Source organism: Mastigoproctus giganteus, chromosome 13 (assembly GCF_048544385.1).
Source record: "Mastigoproctus giganteus isolate SK-2022 chromosome 13, ASM4854438v1, whole genome shotgun sequence".
In the NCBI taxonomy this organism is placed as follows: domain Eukaryota; kingdom Metazoa; phylum Arthropoda; class Arachnida; order Uropygi; family Thelyphonidae; genus Mastigoproctus; species Mastigoproctus giganteus.
The window spans coordinates 33,981,640-34,004,092 of record NC_143587.1 but is presented as its reverse complement, the minus strand read 5'-3'; the positions used below and the strand labels follow the sequence as shown (position 1 = coordinate 34,004,092).

At 38.2% G+C, this 22,453-nt stretch overlaps 1 protein-coding gene across 1 annotated transcript in view; it reads right to left on the bottom strand.

Annotated features, from left to right (window-relative positions):
- The window catches only part of LOC150075938 (uncharacterized), a 29,886-nt gene extending 12,779 nt beyond the window's left edge, over positions 1-17,107 (bottom strand). Inside the window, exons 1-3 of the mRNA XM_090387216.1 lie at positions 16,829-17,107; positions 9,602-9,699; positions 7,123-7,286 (exon numbers count right to left, since the gene is read on the bottom strand). Of these exons, the coding sequence (XP_090243342.1) occupies positions 7,123-7,286; positions 9,602-9,699; positions 16,829-17,107 (541 nt within the window). The remainder of the gene's footprint in view (positions 1-7,122; positions 7,287-9,601; positions 9,700-16,828) is intronic.
- Between the last annotated feature and the right edge of the window lie 5,346 nt (positions 17,108-22,453).

Here is a 22,453-nt window from a genome sequence, read left to right as displayed (position 1 = left end):
AACTAAGAAATACCGTTTAAGATTTGGGCCTAAATGGATGTAAGATGAATTAATGAAGCTTGTGGCAGAGAATAAAAATGTATGGGATGCATATAGAGTATCAGGTGACACAGAAGCCTGTGGCAGGTATAAGCTAGTCTGTAATTCAGTCACAAAGGAGATTAGGCAGGCAAAGGAAGATTACGAGAAATCTTTGGCAAAGGATGCAAAGAAAAACAGCAAAGAGTTCTTTATTTATGTAAACTCTAGAAGGAAGGGTGAATCAGATTGATCCACTTAACATAGATGGTTCAACTATTGATGATCCTACTCAAGTAGCCGATAAACTGAATAAGTATTTTGCATCTACATTCACACATGAGAAGTTATTGAAGGAGGGAAATGCCAGAATTTTATCAAATTAACAGGGAGCTAAGTGATTTTGTAATAATTGAGAGCAAAGTGGAGGAGAAATTGTTGAAATTAAACATAAAACAGGCACCTGGGTGGATGGAATCTATCCAGTTATACTGAAGAAGGCAGCAAGGGAAGTTAGCAAATCCTTAGCCATAATTATTAAAGCATCCTTAGATTTAGGGGAGGTTCCCATGGAGATGTGCAAATGTGATCCCAATCCACAAAGGAGGATTGAAAGGAGACACAGAAAATTACAGACCTGTTAGTTTAACTTCTGTTCCAGGGAAAATAATGGAGCACTGGTTAAAGAGGTGATCCAGGATCACCTAGACAAGACTGCAGTAATAGTTCAGACACAGCATGGGTTTGTTAAGGAGAAGTCTTTTCTGACCAATTTGATTGGACTACGATGTGGTCACAAAGGAAAGGAAAGGTCACAATGCAAAAAATAATTTTGATATCATATACTTGGATTTCGGGAAAGCTTTTGATACTGTTGCACAAGGAAGATTGCTGTACAAATTGGAGCAGTACTGCATTAAGGGCAAGTTGCTGCAATGGATAAAGGGATGGTTGAGTGAGAGATGGCAGAGAGTGGTAATAAATGGACACTGCTCTACATGGACTAATGTTATTAGTGGAGTTTCCCAGGGTTCGGTGCTGGGCCGACTGGTGTTTTGTGTATATATCAATGAACGTATATCAGGCTTAATGTCCAAGTTTGCATATGATACAAAGGTTGGCAGGGTTGTTGGCAGGAGGTGATTATCCCTTTGCATAAGGAAATGGTCAGGTCACACCTTGAGTACTGCATACAGGTCTGGAGGCTTCATTTTAGGAAGGATGTAGAGTTGCTAGAATGAGTACAGAGAAGGGCAACAAGATTGGTGAGAGGAACAAAGGGGTGTGCTTATGAAGAAAGGCTTAAATTCTGTAAGTTGCAGCATCTGGAGACTAGGCACCTGCGAGGTGATCTGATTGAGGTGTATAAGGCCTTGAATGATTTGAGCAGGTTCAATGCTGACGGGATACTTCCACTTGCTCAGATTGAGAACCTGAGAGGGGCATAAATTCAAATTGAGGAAAGACAGTTGTAGAATAGATGTGTAGAATTTTGTCTTTAGCCAGCAGATAGTTGATTGCTGGAACAGACTTCCATCTGTTGTTGTGGAAGTTGATAGCTTAACGAAATTTAAGGCTGGACTAGACAAACATTTGAAGTGACCAGATGGGTGAAATGGGAAGGTTTTTTTTTTCTTTTTTTTTTCTTTGACTAATGCTGTATAAGCTTGCTTTCTTGCATCATACGCCTCAACTAATGCTAATGCTAATAAAAACAAAAATTAATAAGTCTCATTTTCATATAATTTAATTTTTTTTTCCTATTGCAGAACAGAAGAAATAAGGGAAAAAATGACCAGGCTCTCTTTTAAGAATAAATTATTAGGTTAAATCCACATGCATCATGGCATGTTCTGGGTGATGCAATAAAAGCCATACACAGGATTTATAATGATACTTTGAATACCCAAGAGTGTCTTCAAAGTTTTAATTTGTTTAGTTCATACCATTCTGTCAACTGAGTGAAAATCAACACCGAAGACCTGCAAGTTTTGTTGTGGACAGATAGATCTATAACAACTTGGGAAATTGTCCAGAGATTCTATATAGTATATGTACAGAACCTCTGAACAGTTTTTTTTGTACTCACTTTGGCAAGCACATAATTAGTTGTTTCACATAACATCTAATTACAACCTATGAGTATCAATGAATCTCTGTTTGTTCATCTTTCAGATTCAGGCCCATTAGCTACTTCTGGAATGAACTGCAAATGGGGATGAGCACTGATACAAATATTCATTGCAAAAGCAGTGACTAAATCCCAAGAAAGATTTATTAATAGTCAAAAGGTTACTCATATACATAAAAAGGTTATATTTTATACACTGTCCAGTTAAAGCAATATGACCATTTACCTAATAGTGGGTGTGTTCTCCTCTTGCTGCCAGTACCCCAGTGGTACTAATAGAGGTATTAATGGGTATCTTGACCAAATGCCTACTCCAGTGTCCCATACAGAGAAATCATGGGTTCATAGAATCAATCACGGCAAAGCATGGATTCTATAAGGCCTCTTGAGCATTGCAGGAAGTATGTTGTACCAGGTTGCCAGGATTGTCTTCCATAAACCTGCAATACAGCCACTCCCCAGCTCACGTAATACTTGGCTTACAGAAATTTGACTTTACATAAGTTTTTGCCAGCCGGTACAAATTGAAAAAAATCATGGAAAAGTATTTTGCATCCCGTAAGAATATATGGAGGTATTGTGAAAATATTGTAATGTGAACCCAATAGAACATTGTTTTTTTTTTTGATAATTCTTTCCAAGACCTCGGAAGTTGAAACATTCGCTATATAACTAAGCTATTTATCTCTCTAAAATGTCATTTTTGTAATGGAAATTGCACTACACTTTCATCGTTATCATAGTTCCATTATAAGAATCAATTTTGAATGCCTGTGTGATATTTTTCTAAAACACATTTCTGGAGGTCACTACCATAAAACAAAAACAATTTGCACTTTCCAGCTTTTCTGTTAGCGCAATCAATATTATTGCATTTGCAATAATCCCAATAACTGAAATTCTGTAGGTTTTTACATTATTATAATGAAATGTGTTCCCCTTCACTGAAATCTTCAATCATATAAAAAACTATAAATAAATTTTCAGAATCTTCTCTTCATTCCTATTTACTTATTACAATGGTGAAGGGAAAGGGACCAATGGAAAGTGCAAGTGCCAGCAGTGCTAGGAAATGAAACAAAATTGATTTAGAAATGAAGATGATTAATTAAGAAGAACGAAGCAGGACAAAGTTTGTCATCTATTGCACGGAATTAGGTCTCGCTGCTTCAACAGTTAATACTATTTTAAGGACAGTGCGCATATAAAAGAACATGTTAAAGGATCAATGCATTTAAGATCAACAGTGATCACAGAATAATATTCAGGTGCTATATCGAAGATGGAAAAGCTATTAATAATATAGATGGAAAACAAAATTCAGAAGCAAGTACCTCTGAGTCCAATGACCATTCAAGCAAAAGCAAGAAGTATTTATGACAATATTAAGGATAAGTACGGTGAACCCCTAGCCAAGTTCGTGGAAAGCAACGGGTGGTTTAATAGGTTCAAGCATCACGCTGGTTTTCAAAACGTCAAAGTATGCAGTGAAGTCGCCAGTGCCAATTCTGCAGCTGCAGAGAAATTTTGTGATGGGTTGGGAAAAAACCCCTTCTAAATTTCCACAGCCCTCAACCTCCGCAGCGGCGTACTTATCAGTTGGAGACGTTGATTCTGGCAACGATGCTTGAAAGGTAAAACTTGCTGACGTTATGCTTGTCTCCTCTCCCTTTTCTAATTTAATAATTTTGATGAAATTTTGTAATTTTTCCTGTGCACAAGATAAAAAAAATTAATAAATAATTCTGTTTACATGTTTGTCGAACATTTCTTTTTTGCTTCAATCAAATTTGCGAGTGCTGCATAAGCATTTAGGGAAATTCCAACTTAGCATTAGCATTAGTAGAGGCATTTGATGCAAGAAAGCAAGCTTATGCAGCATCAGCCAAAAAAAAAAAAAAAAACCACTTCCACTTCACCCCTCCGTTCGTTCAAAATACCTGTCCAGCTGAGCCTTAAACTTATTTAGGCTATCAACCTCCACCACAAGGGATGGAAGTCTGTTCCACCAACCAACCACCCGCTGGCTAAAGGCAAATTTCCGCACGTCTATCCTACATCTGTCTTTCCTCAATTTGAATTTATGCCCTCTCAGGTGATTATTCTGAGCTAGAGGAAGAATCCCATCAGCACTGAGCATGCTTAAACCATTCAAGGCTTTATACACCTCTATCAGATCACCTCGCTGGTGCCTAGTCTCCAGACACTGTAATTTGCAAAACTTAAGCCGTTCTTCGTAAGAGCACCCCTTTGTTCCATTCACTAATCTTGTTGCCCTTCTCTGTACTCATTCCAGCAGCTCTACATCCTTCTTGAAATGAGGCCTCCAGACCTGTATACAGTACTCTAGGTGTGGCCTGACCATCGCCTTATACAATGGAATAATCACCTCCTTATCCCTGCTGGAAAAATTCCTGTATATCATTGACAATACTCCATGAGCTACTCTTGCAGCCCGTCTGCACTGCTCAGAGAACTTCATATCTGCCTGCACAACCACCCCCAAGTCCCTTTCATTCTCTACCACTGTCAGTGTTGTACCACAGAGTTGATACGTTGCTCTGGGGTTGCTGTTTCCCATGTGTAGTACTTTACATTTGTCAATGTTAAACTTCATTTGCCACCTCTCAGCCCATCTGCTCAACCTTTCCAGATCCTGTTGCAGCAGCATAGTGTCAGTAGTGTCCTTGACAACCCTGCCAACCTTTGTATCGTCTGCAAACTTGGACATTAATCCCGATATACCATCATCAATATCATTTATAAATACAGAAAACAATAATGGACCCAACACTGAGCCCTGAGGGACTCCACTAATAACATCAGTCCATGATGAGCAGTGTCCATTGATTACCACTCTCTGTCTTCTCCCCCTCAACCACCCCTTTATCCATAGCAGCAATTTGCCTCCAATGTCACACTGCTCCAATTTGTGTAGCAGTCTTCCATGTGCAACAGTATCAAAAGCCTTTCTAAGATCCAAGTATATAATATCAAAGTTATTCCCTGCATCCAGTTCTTTTGTGACTGCATCATAGTATCCAATCAAGTTGGTCAGGCAAGACTTCCCCTTAACAAAACCATGCTGTGTCTGGGCTATAACTGAAGTCTTGTCTAAATGATCCTGCAGTGCTTCTTTAACCAGTGCCTCCATTAATTTTCCTGGAACAGAAGTTAAGCTCACAGGTCTATAATTACTTGTGTCAGCCTTTGATCCTCCTTTGTGAATTGGGGTCACATTTGCACATTTCCAGTCTATGGGTACCTCCCCTGAGTCCAAGGAAGCTCTCATAATTATGGCTAAGGGTTTGCTTACTTCCTTTGCTGCCTCCTTTAATATAACTGGATAGATCCCATCCACCCCGGGTGCCTTTCTTGTGTTTATCTTCAACAGTTTCTCCTCCACTTTACTCCCAGTTATTTCAAGATTCTGTAACTTACTGCTAGAGTTGAATACACCTCTGGCATACAACTTACATAGAGTTCCACGGAATGCAACCCTTACGTAAGTCGGGGAGTGGATGTAGTCTGTAGTGGAGAACCGTGCAATTCCAGAAATGTTTTATGGGATTCGTATCCAGTGAATTTAGCAGCCAAGGTAGTACTGGAAAGTAATTTTCTTGTTTGGCAGACCACTCTCAAACATTACAAGCAACATATGAAGGGACATTATCCTGCTGGAACACATCTGTGCCATTTGGGAAGACAAGTCACCATGAAGAGGTGTACCTGATCAGATAAAATGGAAAGATAGTTTATAGCATTCAGAATGTGATCTTAGGGAATGTGGGGGTCCAGAGATTACCAGGAAAACATGCCTCATACACTGCCACCACCAACCCATTTTTGTTGGACCAGGACATCAGAATGATTCCTCTGATACAGTTTGTTGCTGTATCCTCCACTACCATTCAGGCAACATAATAGGAAACATGATTCATTGGAAAAAGCAATGGTCCATTGATATGATTCAGATGCATACTTTAGGCATTATTGGTGAAGGGCGGCCATAAGCATGGGTGCTTTGATTGAATGCCTACTTCAGCAGCCCATATAGAGGTGGGTTCAATAGATTGCAGTCTTGGAAACACCACTGACTGGTTGTTCCCTAGTTAAAGTCAATAGTCAGTCATTCCATATTTTGAAATTGCAACCAAATTAGACTGTCAGTCAAACAATACTGTCAAGTTGAATTACTTAAGTCAATCTTTAATTGCAAACAACCCTATGTTGGTGAATCAAAAAGATAAGAATTCTCCTACATGATAAAGGCAAACTCTATTGCACAGATGCAAAGGGAAAAATTTACCCTGCAGCAGGAAGTTCTGTCTCGTCTGCCATACTCTCCTTGCCCTCCTTTATCTATCACTTAGATTCCCAAAATACATATTGTGTGGTAAAAAGAGATACAGCAACCCCAATGCAATGAGAACTGACAGAATTATTTTTTCTTTAAAATTTGCTGAATGTTTACCATTGTGTTATCTAAAATTTTGTGGAAAGATGAAATTTGGCAATGAAGAATGAGGAAAACTAAATTACTGAATGAAAATACTAACTTTTTTTACAGCCTTATATTAAGTGGTTAGTACGAAACTATAAATTAATAAATACTCATTGCCTTCATATAAGATATTTAGGGTGGAAATGAAAAGAAATCTAAGAGGTTATACAAAATAAGTAATGCATATTGCACTTGTGAAGGAGACCGACAGATACAAAACTATTCTCTGGAAAATATGCTGGAAGTTGGATCTCTAGTGAAAAGGTTCTTAGAAGTTTGTTTTGGCTTTGACTGAAATTGAAGTTGAAACTATCGAAAATCAACAAAGGAGTGAGTGCATATTGCACACTTTTTGTACAAACATGAAACTATAAAGAATCTTTTTTACAGCTATACTTCAATTGAAAATTAAATGTCACGTTATTCATATTATTTTAATTCCATTTTTTATAAGCTATGTTTGTTATACCTGAGCCAACTAATCTATTTGCCATATCAGTAAATATCTCCCTGAATTCCTGGAAAGAACGAAATTTTGATGCAATATCTTCGGCTAACTGTCCACGGGGCATACGATCATCTCCTTGTGGATTAGGTGACATCACAGCCCAATAGAGACCATGATTCACAAATCTATAATACAAAAGGTACTGTCAAAATTCCAAGCATTTTAAACTCTAACAGTGAAATTTATTCTTTTCAATATGCATACACAAATGTAGTTAAAGTAAATTAATCACATTGACTCTGTATTAAGATTAATATTTAGTTCTATTTAATTTTGCTAACATAAGTCAATATTTCTACACTTTTTAATATATAATTGTGTAAATTAAAGTAATCACACTTAATAAACATTCTATACAAATAAGTACATACAGAATTCTTAATAAAGATGAATATACATTAATGAGCATGAATAAATTTGATTATTGAAACCTGGCTTTGCATAGGTTGCAATTAGCTACAAGGCAATTAAATATAAGCCCATAATCATCATTGTGTGTAAGCTTATAGTAATTATCTTATCTGTGAGATACAGCTAAACACATTTAAGCATATTAAAAAAGCAAACTGCAAATTAAGTATTTATCATGCAAAATTTTATTAGTGTTGGACATTTTATTAATATACAGGCTTCAGTGTAAGCAATTTTGCACATTTTGTCATTTAGAGAAAAGGTTTTTGCCATTACCAATACAATACTAGCAGTCATCATAGAGTTGGCCATGGAAAAAAAAAAAAAAAACACAGAATTTGCAGGATGAGGCCAACACATTTGAATGGTTGTCCTTGTTGTATGACAATACTTACATGGAGAGAGAGCTGAAGTTCATTAACTTTAAATGGCAAAAAAAAAACAAAAAAAAACAGTTAATTAGAATGAATAGAATGACTGCATACTAGCCTGCTGTACAGCCAGTCATAATGGTGGTTTCGAAAACATGTGGCATGAGTTTGCAGATGGTCAGTCATGAAATTCACTTTATGAGGAGGCAAGTCTAGTAACTACAAGTTGAGAATTCTGTTGGGTTCAACTTCCTCACTGATGTTTGGTACAGTATCCATAGACAGAATTTTGCACATAGCCAGGAAATTAAGAAAGAATTTTATTTTTTAATGGCATTGAATGCATCTTTTTTAGTGGCAAGATGCCTCTTTGGCCCACTTGTAGCCATGGAAGTAATATGCAATATTTGATTGGCTGTTGTTAGGTTTTAGATGTCAGCAACTTAGACAATATTGCACCATTGTATATGTCTGTACAAACATGTATGTTCATGGGCCGATCTGCATATTTTTCAGGTTTAAAAACTCATGGGTTGAGGATCTCTACTCTCTCCACCTGAAATTGGCTAACTACAGCTTCAACTGAAGAGGACAATGTTTAGAAATACTGCTCATATAAGTTTGTAAAGTGTTGCAACTATTTTTTGAATATTTTCCATTGAAAAAGCTCATCCTGATTATCATAATGCAATGATTACATTTCTCAAGTTTGAGCAGGCTTCAGCAAATGCATTGTCTGTTAAGTGCACTCGCACATTTTCCATCAGGCTGAGTTGCTGAATGTCCTTCCAAATGTATGTTTGTTGATTGTCTTTTCACCAAAGCAACTAAAACTATGAAGCATCAATGTATCATGTCTGTAAATTGCATATTCTAAGTCATCTTTATATGAATATGCAGCAGAATCATCAGTATGTAACAGAAGTATGGATAGGCAGAAGTTGTGGCCAATGGCTTTGACAAGAAACCAAAATGCTCAACTATCACTGACTACGAGAGGCAAGTTTCCCACTCTTACACTTTTTCAAAATCAAGTTGGGATTCATTAATAACTTGTTTACAACTTTGGCTTAAGCAAAAAAATGAAGCTGGAGATTTGAATATAAGCAAATTTCAATATGTATTATCCTGAAACAGCCCTGGTGAAGCTGTACCATACCACAGGATGATATGTCATTGGTGGTGGTTGTTTTTTTTTTAGTTTTTGGCGCATCGGCTTCTGTGGCCATATTATACCTCCCAAGGTTTTTTTGCATTTTTCTACTCTGATCCAAGCCCGAGTTGGGATTCGAACCCGCAACCTTTGGGGTTGCCAGGCAGCCACTTTACCCACCCAGCTAGCCCGGTTGGCATGTCACTGGTAATATAGAACCAACATAAGATTCCGATACTATTAGGGTCTTATATTTTGTAATTCTGCCATCAGAGTTATGATTTCTAAAAAGATTAAAAACCTATTCAATACACAGGTGATAAATGTTAAAGGTCAATACAAAAGAGCTTGGCAGTATACAAATGTAAATGGAAGTGGTAAAAGTTCTATATAAGTACAGACAAATATTCCATATAAACTCTATTTGAAGTTACGGAAAATAATACTATTTCAGCAAAACATTATTTACATTCTCTCAACACAACCAAAAGAAATCCATACCTACCCACCACCATTATTTTGAAGAAGTGACCTATATTTTTGTGGTACAAGGGTTGAATTGCGCAGAATATCAATAATAGAAATACGTGAAGCATGTTTTCCCTAAAAAGAAAAATATATATTCTAATCATCCAAACAAGAAGAGATTAAAAAAACAGATAAAGAAAGCAAAATGAATTTAAAAAATCCTGTCATTATATTTAATATAAGCTTATATAAAGTTAGAGATAAAAAAATTATCTTTTCAAAGTAATGTTTTTTCTATCTTAACAACAGTCATGTCATAGCAATGCTTATTAAAATGGGCATAATGCACTGCAAAGTATGTGCCTGCCATAACAACAAATCTACAGTATAAATCAAAATATATATTCATAAACTTTTTCTTGAAGGAAGAGGTGTGAATACTGCTGTCACTAAAGTTTTAGAGAAGTGCTTCCTAACACAAATTGCAGGAAAGCCCCGGAAAAGCTCTAATCTATACATATTTGTAATTATCTGTTTGAATGTGTGTGTGTGTGTGTGTGTGTGTGTGTGTGTGTGTGTGTGTGTGTGTGTGTGTGTGTGTGTGTGTGTGTGTGTGTGTGTGTATTTATCTATTTGTGAGGAGGAGGTGGGTGAATACCAGGACAATCCAAGAGAGCCTTGACCACATGATTGTGGTCACTGTACTCACCAGATCTGAATCCACATGATTATTTCTTATAGTGTACCAGAAATACTTCTACTAAACAACTGAAAGGTAAAATCACAGCTACAATGGAGAGCAACAATAAATAAACTAGCTGCAGTTATGGAAATGTTCACAGATCTCTGTAATTGCTATTAAATCCCATATATTGAAAATGTTTTTGCATGAATAAAATCGCCTGTGCTTCATGAGTGTTGTGATAAAAAAAATACAATGCTGTAAGTGATATACATCATACCTTGAAGGATTATTTGTGGAACTTCCTCAGATAATCCAATAATGCATGGGGAAGTTTAATCTTTATATAAAACCGACCCTCTGAGAGGATCGGTTTTATACAAACAATTATATTTAGTCGGTTTTATATAAAAAGTTCAAATAAGTGCCTTTTTTATGATTACTGTACTAGTCAATGTTTCCTGTTAAACATGCTCTGAAGGTTGGCTTGATTGTAGTGACAATGGTATGACTCTACTAGACACCCACACTAATGAGACCTCATGCTTTCTAAAACAACATATATTTGCATTTTTAATTTCTCACAAAGTTAACTTAAAAATTTTGACTCGTAAGAGGATCGGCACATACTCTACACCAGGCCTTGAAATTTTCCATGTTGACTCTGCATATTATAGTCATTTACTATTTGTAACAACTGCAGATTTTGACTTGGGCACAAAATTGAAAGGGGTACAAGAGTTAAGAAACGAAATTTAATGTTTAAATTTATATGATAACAAATAGTTATGGAGAAGAATATTATGCAACTCTGAGTAGCTGACTTGTGGATAGAAATACCTCATCCCAGCTTTGCATTTACTATTATCAATAGTTTGCCACTACTTGCCAATTTGGCGCCTCCGTAGCCAGGTGGGCAGGAGCAGTAGTGCATAGCACACACTTCTTGATTAGACCGGAGTTCGAGCCCGTGAGCCACCAAATATGGAGGATGCGGGAAGGTCAGGGAATGACCACTGCATATCCCCAGAGCAATATGGCCTTAGTTGCTAATGCTCCTAAAAACCAAATAACAACAACAACAATTTATAAAGAGAATCAGAACTTATTCTCGACTTTAACAGAGATAATCAATTTATTAGCAGCAACTGCAATTAAAGAAAGTTGAATATTCTGCAGCAATAATTATAGGAGTAATAAAATAGAGGGTGCAGAAAAAGTTAGGTTTTCTCTTAATCTCTACTTAATCTACACTATATAGTTATGCACATGTAATATTGCTGGAATAATAGTTCTTTTAAGGATGTTCGCAGAGTTAATATCTGTCAGTTTTCCATTTTAAAATTCTAATCATCTTGACAAAGCTACCTTAAACAAAAACACATATTTAAGAAAAAAATGACTGTTGTAAAATGTTGATATGTGATACTTTGTCACATAAACATTGCTCTCACTTAATAAAATAAATTTCACAAAACAAACTGTGCAGTATCCTAAAGCAGTGCTTCTCAAACTATCTGTGGTAAAGGACCAGTTCCTTTTATTTCCAATCTGTCGCAGACCAGTACTTTTGTAAAATACAATCATCTTGGACTGGTAACAAAAGAACTGTTGCAAGCCAGTAACATGGCGAATTTCCAATTCATTGCAGACTGGCACCACACTTTGGGTAGTACTGTCCTAAAGCAATACTTAAATTTTTAATTAAAGTTTTACATTTTGTACTATACTGATAAATTGTTCTAATTTTTCTGGATATCTGCAATATGCTGCAACATATTTGAAAAATATGCTATATCTATTTGCAATATACAGTAAACCCTCAATTTAACGGACCCCGATATAACGGATTTAACGGACCGGACAAATAATACAGTAATATACATATTAATCTCGACCACATTATTTTTTTTTAGGTTATACAAAACTTCAGTGTTATTATTAATTAAAAATGAATAATAATTACCTATTTCCATTATTGTTTTGATAATTACCTACTTTTATTTTTATAATCAAATTCAGGAAATTGTTTTTTATTCTTTCAGCTATTAGTAAGGAGTACAAATAGCTGTTTTCCCAGCTTATAGATAACAGATAAGCGCAGGTGGTGACTTGCGAGCTGAGTATAACTCGGGACACTAAACTACAGGTCTATCGACTCGCTTTGGTCTCAGTCTGCCTCAAGCTACCATGCGGTCAGGTTGTATACAGTGTTTCTGTGATTTCTGAATTGGGACTTTATTTTTAAATAATTTTTCTTAAGTTCTGCAAATTGCAGTACCTGGAAAGTAGGTACCTGCAAGGTGATCTGATTGAGGTGTAAAAGGCCTTGAATAGGTTGAGCAAGCTGAATGCTGATGGGATTCTTCCTCTCGCTCAGATTAAGAACCTGAGGAGGCAGTTTCAAATTGAGGAAAGACAGTTGTAGAATAGGTGCTTGGAAATTTACCTTTAACCAGCAAGTAGTTGATTGGTAGAACAGACTTCCATCTTTTGTTGTGGAAGTTGATAGCCTAAATAAATTTAAGGCTGAGTTGGACAGGCAATTGGAACGAATGGAGGGGGTGAAATGGGAGGTGTTTTTTTTTTTTTTTGCTGATGCTGCATGAGCTTGCTTTCTTGCATCGTATGCCTCTACTAATGCTAAATCTTGAACAAAATCTCTTAGTGGTATAAAATGCTTAGTGACCTCTTCTAGTGATTACCTATCTAATCATCTCCCATTTGGCATTTACATTTTTTAACAGCATCAGTTGATCCCACTGAAAAGAATTTAAAAACTGTCCGAGCCCATTATAATTATCCTTGCAAAAACAAAATCCCTTCCCTTACAGTAGTTATTTCTTTAACTAAATCCCATATCAATATGTTATGATCACTGCCATGTAAGGGTTCAATACTTGAAGATTCTTAATACATGATGATAACCAGCTAGAATCATTCATGCTGATCTAGAATATTGCTTTCTTTTGATACCTCTCTAACACACTGGTACAGAAAGCAGTCATGCAGAAAATTAAGAAGTATTTTGCTACTGAATGAGCTGCCAATCCACATTAGCATTAGTTGAGGCATATAATGCAAGAAAGCAAGCTTATATAGCATCAGCCAAAAAAAAAAAAAAAAAAAAAAAAAACACCCTTATTTCACCCATTCACTCACTCCAAATGTTTGTAAAGTTCTGCCTTGAATCTATTTAAGCTATCAACTTCCACAACAACAGATGGAAGTCTGTTCCAGCAATCAAATTTTTTTGGCTGATGCTGCATAAGCTCATACACTTGCTTTCTTGCATCACATGCCACTACTACTACTATTACTACTATCAACTACCCATTGGCTAAAGGCAAACTTCCACACATCTATTCTACAACTGTCTTTCCTTAATTTGAATCTATGCCCCTTCAGGTTCTTAGTCTGAGCAAGCAGAAGTATCCCATCAGCACTGAGCCTGCTCAAACCATTCAAAGCCTTATAGACCTCAATGAAATCACCTTGCAGGTGCCTAGTCTCCAGATGCTGCGACTTACAGAACTTAAGCCTTTCTTCATAAGCACACCCCTTTGTTCCTCTCACCAATCTTGTTGCCCTTTTCTGTACTCGTTCCAACAGCTCTACATCCTTCCTAAAATGAGGCCTCCAGACCTGTATACAGTACTCAAGGTGTGTTCTGACCACTGCCTTATACAAAGGGATAATCACCTCCTTGTCTCTGTTAGAAAAATTCCTATATATCATTGACAAAACTCCATGACCTGCTCTGGCAGCCCATCTGCACTGCTCAGAGAACTTCATATCTGACATCACAATTACCTCCAGGTCTTTTTCATGTTCCAATTGACATCTGAAAAGTTAAAATTCCCCATGATTCTGATTTGCTGGCCTCTCAACCTATCTGTATAGTTATTACACTCATCTCCACTGAGCCTATGACAGACTCCAACTGTTATTTTGCTTTATGTTACACCAGACTAACTCATTATTAACTAGACACTGACTCAATATTACACTGACATATACATCATCATCAACATTTTGTGACAATGTTGTATATGTTTCCCTTAAAATATGATAATTGTTTTGTAATACCACTTTTTCTACTGAAAAACATATCCTTGTTCTATTCTGCCTCTCTTTACTGCATAAAATAATCCTCAATTCCCTAATAATAATCACCAAAAGAATAAGTATCTCCTGTGGGACAAGGTCATTCTGCAATGCAACCAGATGCATGAGGGTAGGCTCTAATGTTACAATAGGTACCTGAGTGCTTGATGATTTCCCCCAATTTAATTCCTCTGAAGACACCTCTCATCAAGTGCTGAAATTCATCCAGCAAAAAACTAAACTACAATTTCAATCCCCCCCCTCTCTCTCTCTCTCTCTCTCTCTCTGCATCTAGCACACACAAAAGCATCTGTTTCCTGTGGCATTATGCCATGCTAGTCAAGTCTGCATACACACAAACAGTGGATGCAAATAAGACCTTGTTCATAGGAGAACTGGCTTCAGCAATTTCCCTCTACACTGGCATCCTCAATGTGCTGCTCTAGTCCTAAACATAATTTCAATTAAAAAAAAAAGAAAAGAAAAAAAATTAGTCCAATCAAACCAAATGCAGATACTAAAGCACTAACACAGTAATGATATGTGATAAGCAAGTATAATATCAATAACATTAAATTATTTACTGCTACTATACCAGTATATCTATTACATAAAATATATAACACACAGGTTGATCTCCAGATTATGGGTACACCTTGTCACCGCGTTACGGGCATAGCCAAATTCAAAACAGATTCAAACAAAAGAAGTGTGGGTTTTTTAATAGACTTTCATTTTTGGCTAGTGAAAAAGGGTTAAGTTAGTTTATGCCAGTAATTCGGGATGGATTCAAGCAAAGGAAGCCACTTCCTCTGGAGGTTGTTGTTGTTTTTTGGTTTTTAGGAGCATTAGCAACTAAGGCCATATTGCTCCGGGATATGCGGTGATCATTCCCTGACCTTTCCGCATCCTCCATATTTGGTGGTGACGGGCTCGAACCCCGGTCTAATCGAGAAGCATGTGCTACGCACTGCTGCTCCTTCCCACCTGGCTACGGAGGCGCCTCCTCTGGAGGTATACCCATAAACTGCAATATAACCAAAACACAATTTGAGTTACAGTGTAAGAAGTTAGAGAAGCAGAAAGATACTCACAATGAAACAGCTGTCTAATTGTAATTAACATTCATCTATTAATATGGTGTCTGACAGATGCCACTTTTTTCTAATTTTTTTTTTTTTTTTTTTATCTGAATAAAATCAATTCCTCTCATCTACCTTTCCCTACCAATATTCTCTATTCTCTTAACTAGTTATACTATATATTCTGTTTTCGTTTCGATATATGTACTATGAATTAAGAGGAATTAAATTTTTGTTTGATGTTAAGAGATGACTGGTGAGCAAAAATCTCTTTTCTTCTAGGCAACTCCCATTCCTACGTGGTATCTGTGAGACACCAGCTATAGGCAGGGGCATTCGTAGGGTATGTGGCACCCAGGTGCCAACTGCAATTTGGCACCCCCTTTAAAATTTTCTTCATATGTGTATATAAGTTTCAGGTTTTCAGGCATCCCTTGAACGTTGACACCCAGGTGCAGTGCACCCTTTGCACCCCCCCCCCCCGCTATAGGTTTTAATTGTGCCGCAATGGTTTGATTTCACCGGCTAAACGCGAACTGGCAAAAGCAAAGACGTTCACGTTGCGTCTGCCAGACACCACGCGAGCATCCGAGTTTCAATCTTGGAGGTAAGTAACCTTAAAAATTCTATTAAAAAATACGATAAAAACTTTATTAGTAGTAGTATTATTGGTTTCTCTCATTTATTTTCATTCGATATTTTAAATCATAATAGATCACCATTTTAGCTAAAAAAAAATTATAATACAAAATGGGCAACAAAATCAGGAATGATGTGATCAGGGAGAGAATTTAGGTTGAAAAACTCCAGGATAGGATTAAAAGGTCCCGTTTAAAATGGTTTGGACATGTAAAGGGGATGAACGAGAGGCGTTTGCCAATAAGAATGTTTTATTTACAATTAAGAGGCAAAAGACCAAGGGGGAGACCAAGAATGAGATGTCAAGACATGATAAGGACAGATGTCGTTAAGAGAGGAGGAAATTGGAGTGAAATCAACGACAGAGAGAAGTACACTGACAGGGCATGGTGGCGAGGCTTCATACGTCGATCCGTGGAATAGCGGAACGATGACAGATGATGATGGCAAAATGGGATTAAATAGACGCCACACGAGTGCCCACAGTGCGTAGCACACGCTTCTTGATTAGACCGGGATTCGAGCCCGTCACCACCAAATACGGAAGATACGGAAAGGTCAGGGAATGACCACCGCATATCCCGGAGCAATATGGCCTTAGTTGCTAATGCTCCTAAAACACCAAATAACAACAACAACGAGTGCCCTTGTTACTCACTTGGCGGTGCCAGTGAGTGAAGGTTAACATGCACTGAGAGCAATGTCCCTAATACTTTATTTTTATATATTCGCTTAAATGTAGAGGGAAAGTCACCTTTGGTACATTCTTTCTCCATTGCTTCAAGACCATATTCATTTGCTCTGCATATTTCGAATGATGGCCAAGATAATGAACTCGGACTGTTTCCTCATCGATGTATGGTTCTAAACCATCAAATCCATACGGTAACGGAGGTAATTCATATTCCAATGCTGGTCTGTCTAAGCCGTAATATGGGGGTGCAATTCCATTATTTAGAGATATAACACTATTTAACAGCAAAAATTGCACTGTGTGAACAATCCAACAAAACTGAAAATCGGTTTCGTGCATTACGCAAACGTACTGATCATCTATTTCAAAACCTACCGAGTTTAAACATACTTCACGCGTAAAAAGGTTTCCATTTTAATGGATTAATTGTCAAAAAAACATTAATGGAAAGCTGATACATATCCGACAGCACACAAAATTTTAAAATTTCGTGAAAACTGTTTCCCCACACAACGCAAACCTAGTATCCATATAAAACAGCGACATCTGTAAGATATTTATTGTATCAAGTATTATTCATGTATTTTACTATGCGACGCAGAGCGTAACGGAAATAAATAAATAACAAGATGCAGTTAAAATAGGTTTAATGCCAAATACATACAGTAAACAGTAACACAAAAGAGCTTTCGGGCAGTATGTTGCCCTTCACCAGTTTTAGCGGTTAATCTAAAAGTCTAAAAATACAGAATCTATGTGCGTGCGGTGGTATGTATGTATGGTGAACTGCGTGCAGTAACAATTAGCTGTTAGAAGGCAAAGCTTGTGGCTGTGACGTATGGGAACTTTGTGATTGCCAACGTTTGTCAGCCATAAGGATGGTTGCTTCAGTAATAGGATGGACACGACATCCGCTGTTTCTGTTAAAGGCGACGTGGGTCAATGTCGTGTTGGGTTGACCAGAAGTGCTCAGCAATGGCCGAGTGTTCTACGTCCACTAAACGAATGTCTCTTTCGTGTTCTGAAACACGATTGCTGAATCTTCTGCCAGTTTGGTCGACGTAGCAACTAGTGCAGTCACGGCAAGAAATGCGGTAGACTAGTCCATTCTGCAGCAAAATGGGAATTGGTGTTTTTACTTTGGAGACGAGGGGTCGCAACTTCCTGCTCGGCAGTTGTAAGCACTTCATTCCATGAGATTTTAATACCCTAGAAACCTGCTGTGAAGGTTTGGGTAGTATGGGATAAAGGCGGTCGCGGCAGAGTCAATACCGTGAACGGTCCTGTGGTCACTACATGGTCACGGGCCTGTAGGTTGCACCTGTCTAGGGTACTGGTGGGGTAGCCACACATCGCAAGGTCTGTCTTGACCCAGACAATCTCAGTGCGCCTCTCATTCGCAGAACTAGAGTGGGTCTAGGCGCGGGATAACAGGGCTCGTCAGTGCTGACAAGATGGCTGTGTGTGTGTGTGTGTGTGTGTGTGTGTGTGTGTGTGTGTGTGTGTGTGTGTGTGTGTGTGTGTGTGTGTGTGTGTGTGTGTGTGTGTGTGTGTGTGTGTGTGTGTGTGTGTGTGTGTGTGTGTGTGTGTGTGTGTGTGTGTGTGTGTGTGTGTGTGTGTGTGTGTGTGTGTGTGTGTGTGTGTGTGTGTGTGTGTGTGTGTGTGTGTGTGTGTGTGTGTGTGTGTGTGTGTGCGCGCGCGCGCGCTGACCGGTAGCTTGTAAATTGGCCAGCACACATCGGCTTGCGATAAACTGTTGTCCTCAAACGCGTGCCCTCACGTCGGACAAGTGTATCCTAGTACGGGAGGGTATTGTAAGGCTTTTGTTCGATAGTGATTTTTATGAAAGGCGACAAACAGTTAAATTGGTCCAAGAGTTAGCTTCCCGAATCCTGGGGAATAACCACAAATACATCATCCACGTAGTGACACCAAAAGGTAATAGGTACTGATATACCCGTAAATGCGCGACCCTCCAATTCCTCCATTGAGAGGTTTACCGTGACTGAACTAACCGGGGAACCATTGGTGTATCTGCTGGTAAATGGAGTCCCCGAACATGATGGTCCCAACTGTCAAGCACAGTCCAAGGGTGGTAGAAATGTCCTCTGAAGTTAGTAAGGTCCTGTTGTTCAGGGTCTGGTCGCTATCCAAAAGTGCGACAAAAGTTCCTTGGCACACGCGATGGCTAGTTTGACACGGGTGGAAGTAAAAAGAGACACCACATCAAAAGATATCCATGAAATCTGAGAAAATGTAACTAGCCGAGAATCAGCAATTTTAGTTCTTATTTGGGTATTTGCTTTAATGACCGAGTCAGATTAATATCATCCGAGATGGATAGGGCGTGGATCCGATCTATAAATTCACCACTGTTTGAAATAGTGTTGCGGTCTTGCCCACTAGGGGAGAGAATAGGCCCGAGACGAACTGAGGCAACTCATAACTCGGTGAGCCACAACAGGAGACGATGGGTCTTAACGGTACTCCTTCTTTGTGGACTTTTGGTAGTCCGTAAAATTCGTTTAGCGAACGTAGAACACTCGGCCATTGCTGAGCACTTCTGGCCAACAAGACATTGACTCACGCCGTGATGTCATGGTTATCGATCGGTCCCGCCATTACCGGCACCGTCCTGGTTGGAGTCACTGCACATCTTGTGCTCTAATACTTCCTTTAACAGAAACATAGGATGTCGTGTCCATCATATTACTGGATCAACCATCCTGTCTGCGAGCGTAGCACAGTGGTATCGTCACCGTTCTCCCAACACTGGGTGGAAAAGGCCCGGGTTCTAATCCCGGCAATGACGCGAGGGACTTTATTGGGCTGATTTTTTCACTCCGTGGCAGTTAGTCGGTCTCCAGCGTATATAGCAAGGTTTTTACCCCCAGAAACTGGGATTTTTTCGTGCAGCAAAACAGGCAAATCGACCAGAGAACACACGCAATTTACAGACACATTACAAATATGGTTATATGTAAGAAATTGCGGGTGGCCCTAATAAGTATAAGTATTTAAGTGTGGTTGTTGTGGACCCCAGGGTTTCCCCCATTAGCCGCGTTTATTATACTTCTTGTGGTGAGGCTTGCGCCATAACCGGTCATGTGTGCGTAGTGTTTTGTGTGCAAATTTTGTGCTTTGTTCTGCTGTCATCGTGACGGGCGCGTGGCATCTTACCAAAAGTCCCATCCTGGTATCAAAATCAGCAAACAGAGAAAGCTCCTCAAGACATTCTTTTCTTCGTTGAGGAAAGAGTCTAAATATCATGGACCAAATTTCACTCCATCAAGCTATTAATAGGGAAAGATTCGTCATTAACAAATATATGTACTATATACAATTAATATGAAGTCTTAGTTAGCTTCAACAGTTCACCAAACAATGCAAGTCCAAAAGGATAATCCACTGGAGTAGCATTATCAAGGAACAAAAAGTAGAATCTTCAGAGGCAGAAGAAATCCAGTAGTTCTAATACATAACAATAAAATAACATTGTTACCATCTAATACAAGTAATCATTGTGAAAACTCGTAGTTAAAGTCACTTTTCTGTACACCAACCCTTAGGTACAAAGAGTCACAAGAACTCGTACTTAAAGTCACTTTTCTGTACACCAACCCTTAGGTACAAAGAGTCTATCTTGGGTTAACTGATCGAAGTTCATCTCTCCTTTTGAAGATACGTGTAACAAATGTATTAAGAGCATTAAATACAACAACCTGAAATCGAACAAATAAAGGTTTATTTTCATTAGTGAAGTGTCCTGCAGTGAGTTGAAGTTCTTGTGTATAGTCCAAATAGTAGTGACAATCAAATAAGATATGATCCACGTTCTCTTCAGCCCACACAGACAAAGTGCAGTAGGAGACAGTAATAGTTTAAACAATTTACTATCAATGCTGCCATGACCTGACAGCAGAAATGTGCCGTGCAATCCTGGAGAAATTCTTTCTAACTAAAGGTAAAAATTCTTTCGTTACACTACCTAGATCTGAGGTATTCCAATATCTTTCCCACTTTTAAATGTAGATGGAACGCAGTATTTCAGAAACCAAAGAGGCACTCAGATCAAGCTGCACATCTTCCAAGGAAACAGGGCGTGCTTTCTTCAGATGATAATTGGTGTATTATAATGTACTGGTAGTTTTCCCGACAGAACACGTAAAGCCACAGTAGATGTAGTCCTACATGCCCTAGACATAATCAGAAGAGCAGCACGCTGGGCCTGTAACAATTGTTTAATGACAGCACACTTAGTAGCTCTATAGCCCCAAGACCAGCACTATAGGTAATAATACACAAAAAGACACAATTGTAAGTTAGTCTGAGAGAGTGACCTCTCGAACCCCACTCTTTTCTGGTTACTAATCGTAATCTTGCTAGAATTGGTTTACATTTTTCCTTTACATGAGGCAGAAAACTTAAGGTGTCATCAAGATAGATGCCTAAATACTTAGTTGTGGAATTATACTTAATGGACTGCCCTCGATACCTGATCAGTGGAGGTGCCCCTTATCTAGCTTACCCTTCAGCAACATCTGAGAAGTTTTAGATGTTGAGACGTGGAGTTTATGTATTTCAAACCAAGTGGAAAGTTCCTGCAGTACGTGACTGGCCGAAACTTCCAAAGATGTCCTTGAGTTTCCCCTGCACAAAAATGGTAAGGTCATCAGCATATGCAATCATGGTGATGGCTTCAAATTTTCTGTTAGGCCAAGAGTCAAATACAACATTCCAACACAGGGACCCCAATATTGGCCCCTGTGGACATCCTCGTGAAACATTCCTGGTGACCTGCACAGAGCCACTCGACGTTTATGGAACGATGTGAGAAATAGCTTGACAAAAGATTGTATATTGCTCTTGGCACTTCAGCCCCCCGCAATCTCTCCAGGAGACACTTTGCCACTAAAGGTAGGCCCTAATATAATTATTTGAATTTTTTTTTTTTTTTTGAAGCAACCATCCTTATTGCTGACAAACGTTGGCAATCACAACGTTCCCATACGTCACAACCACAAGCTTTGCCTTCTAATAGCTAATTGTTACTACACGCAGTTCACCATACACGACTACCACTGCAAACACATAGGTTCTGTATTTCTAGACTTTTAACCGGTTAAAACTGATGAAAGGAAACATACTGCCAGAAATCTCTTTTGTATTACTGTTTACTGTACGTATTTTGGCATTAAACCTATTTTAACTGCATCTTGTTATTTTTTTTTATTTCCGTTCCGCTCTGCGTCGCATAGTAAAATACATGAATAATATTAATTTTGTATCAAGTATATTTTGGGCAAGTTTCAGGTACATAAGAACTATGCAGATTGGCCTTGAAGATCAGGAAATTCATTTTCGCATCATCCATCTTTTAATTATTTTTTGAAATCTGAGAAAATCAGATTTCAGAAATTTTAGTTCTTATTTGGGTATTTGCCTTAATGACCAAGTAAGAGTAAGTTGTAGTGGGTGAAATCGCCATTTTACCCGAAAAGCAGACAGTCAGGGAAAACTGACCCTGTAGGTTGATTTGCACCGATACTGTTTTTATTAGTATTGCAACATGATGGAAGGAAACAACATTTGTACATCAGCTAAAAAATAAATAAACAAATAAATAAAATTCATTTTCTAATTATTTCCTATAATTTCCCAAAACTTGTGTTACTTTCTTCAAAC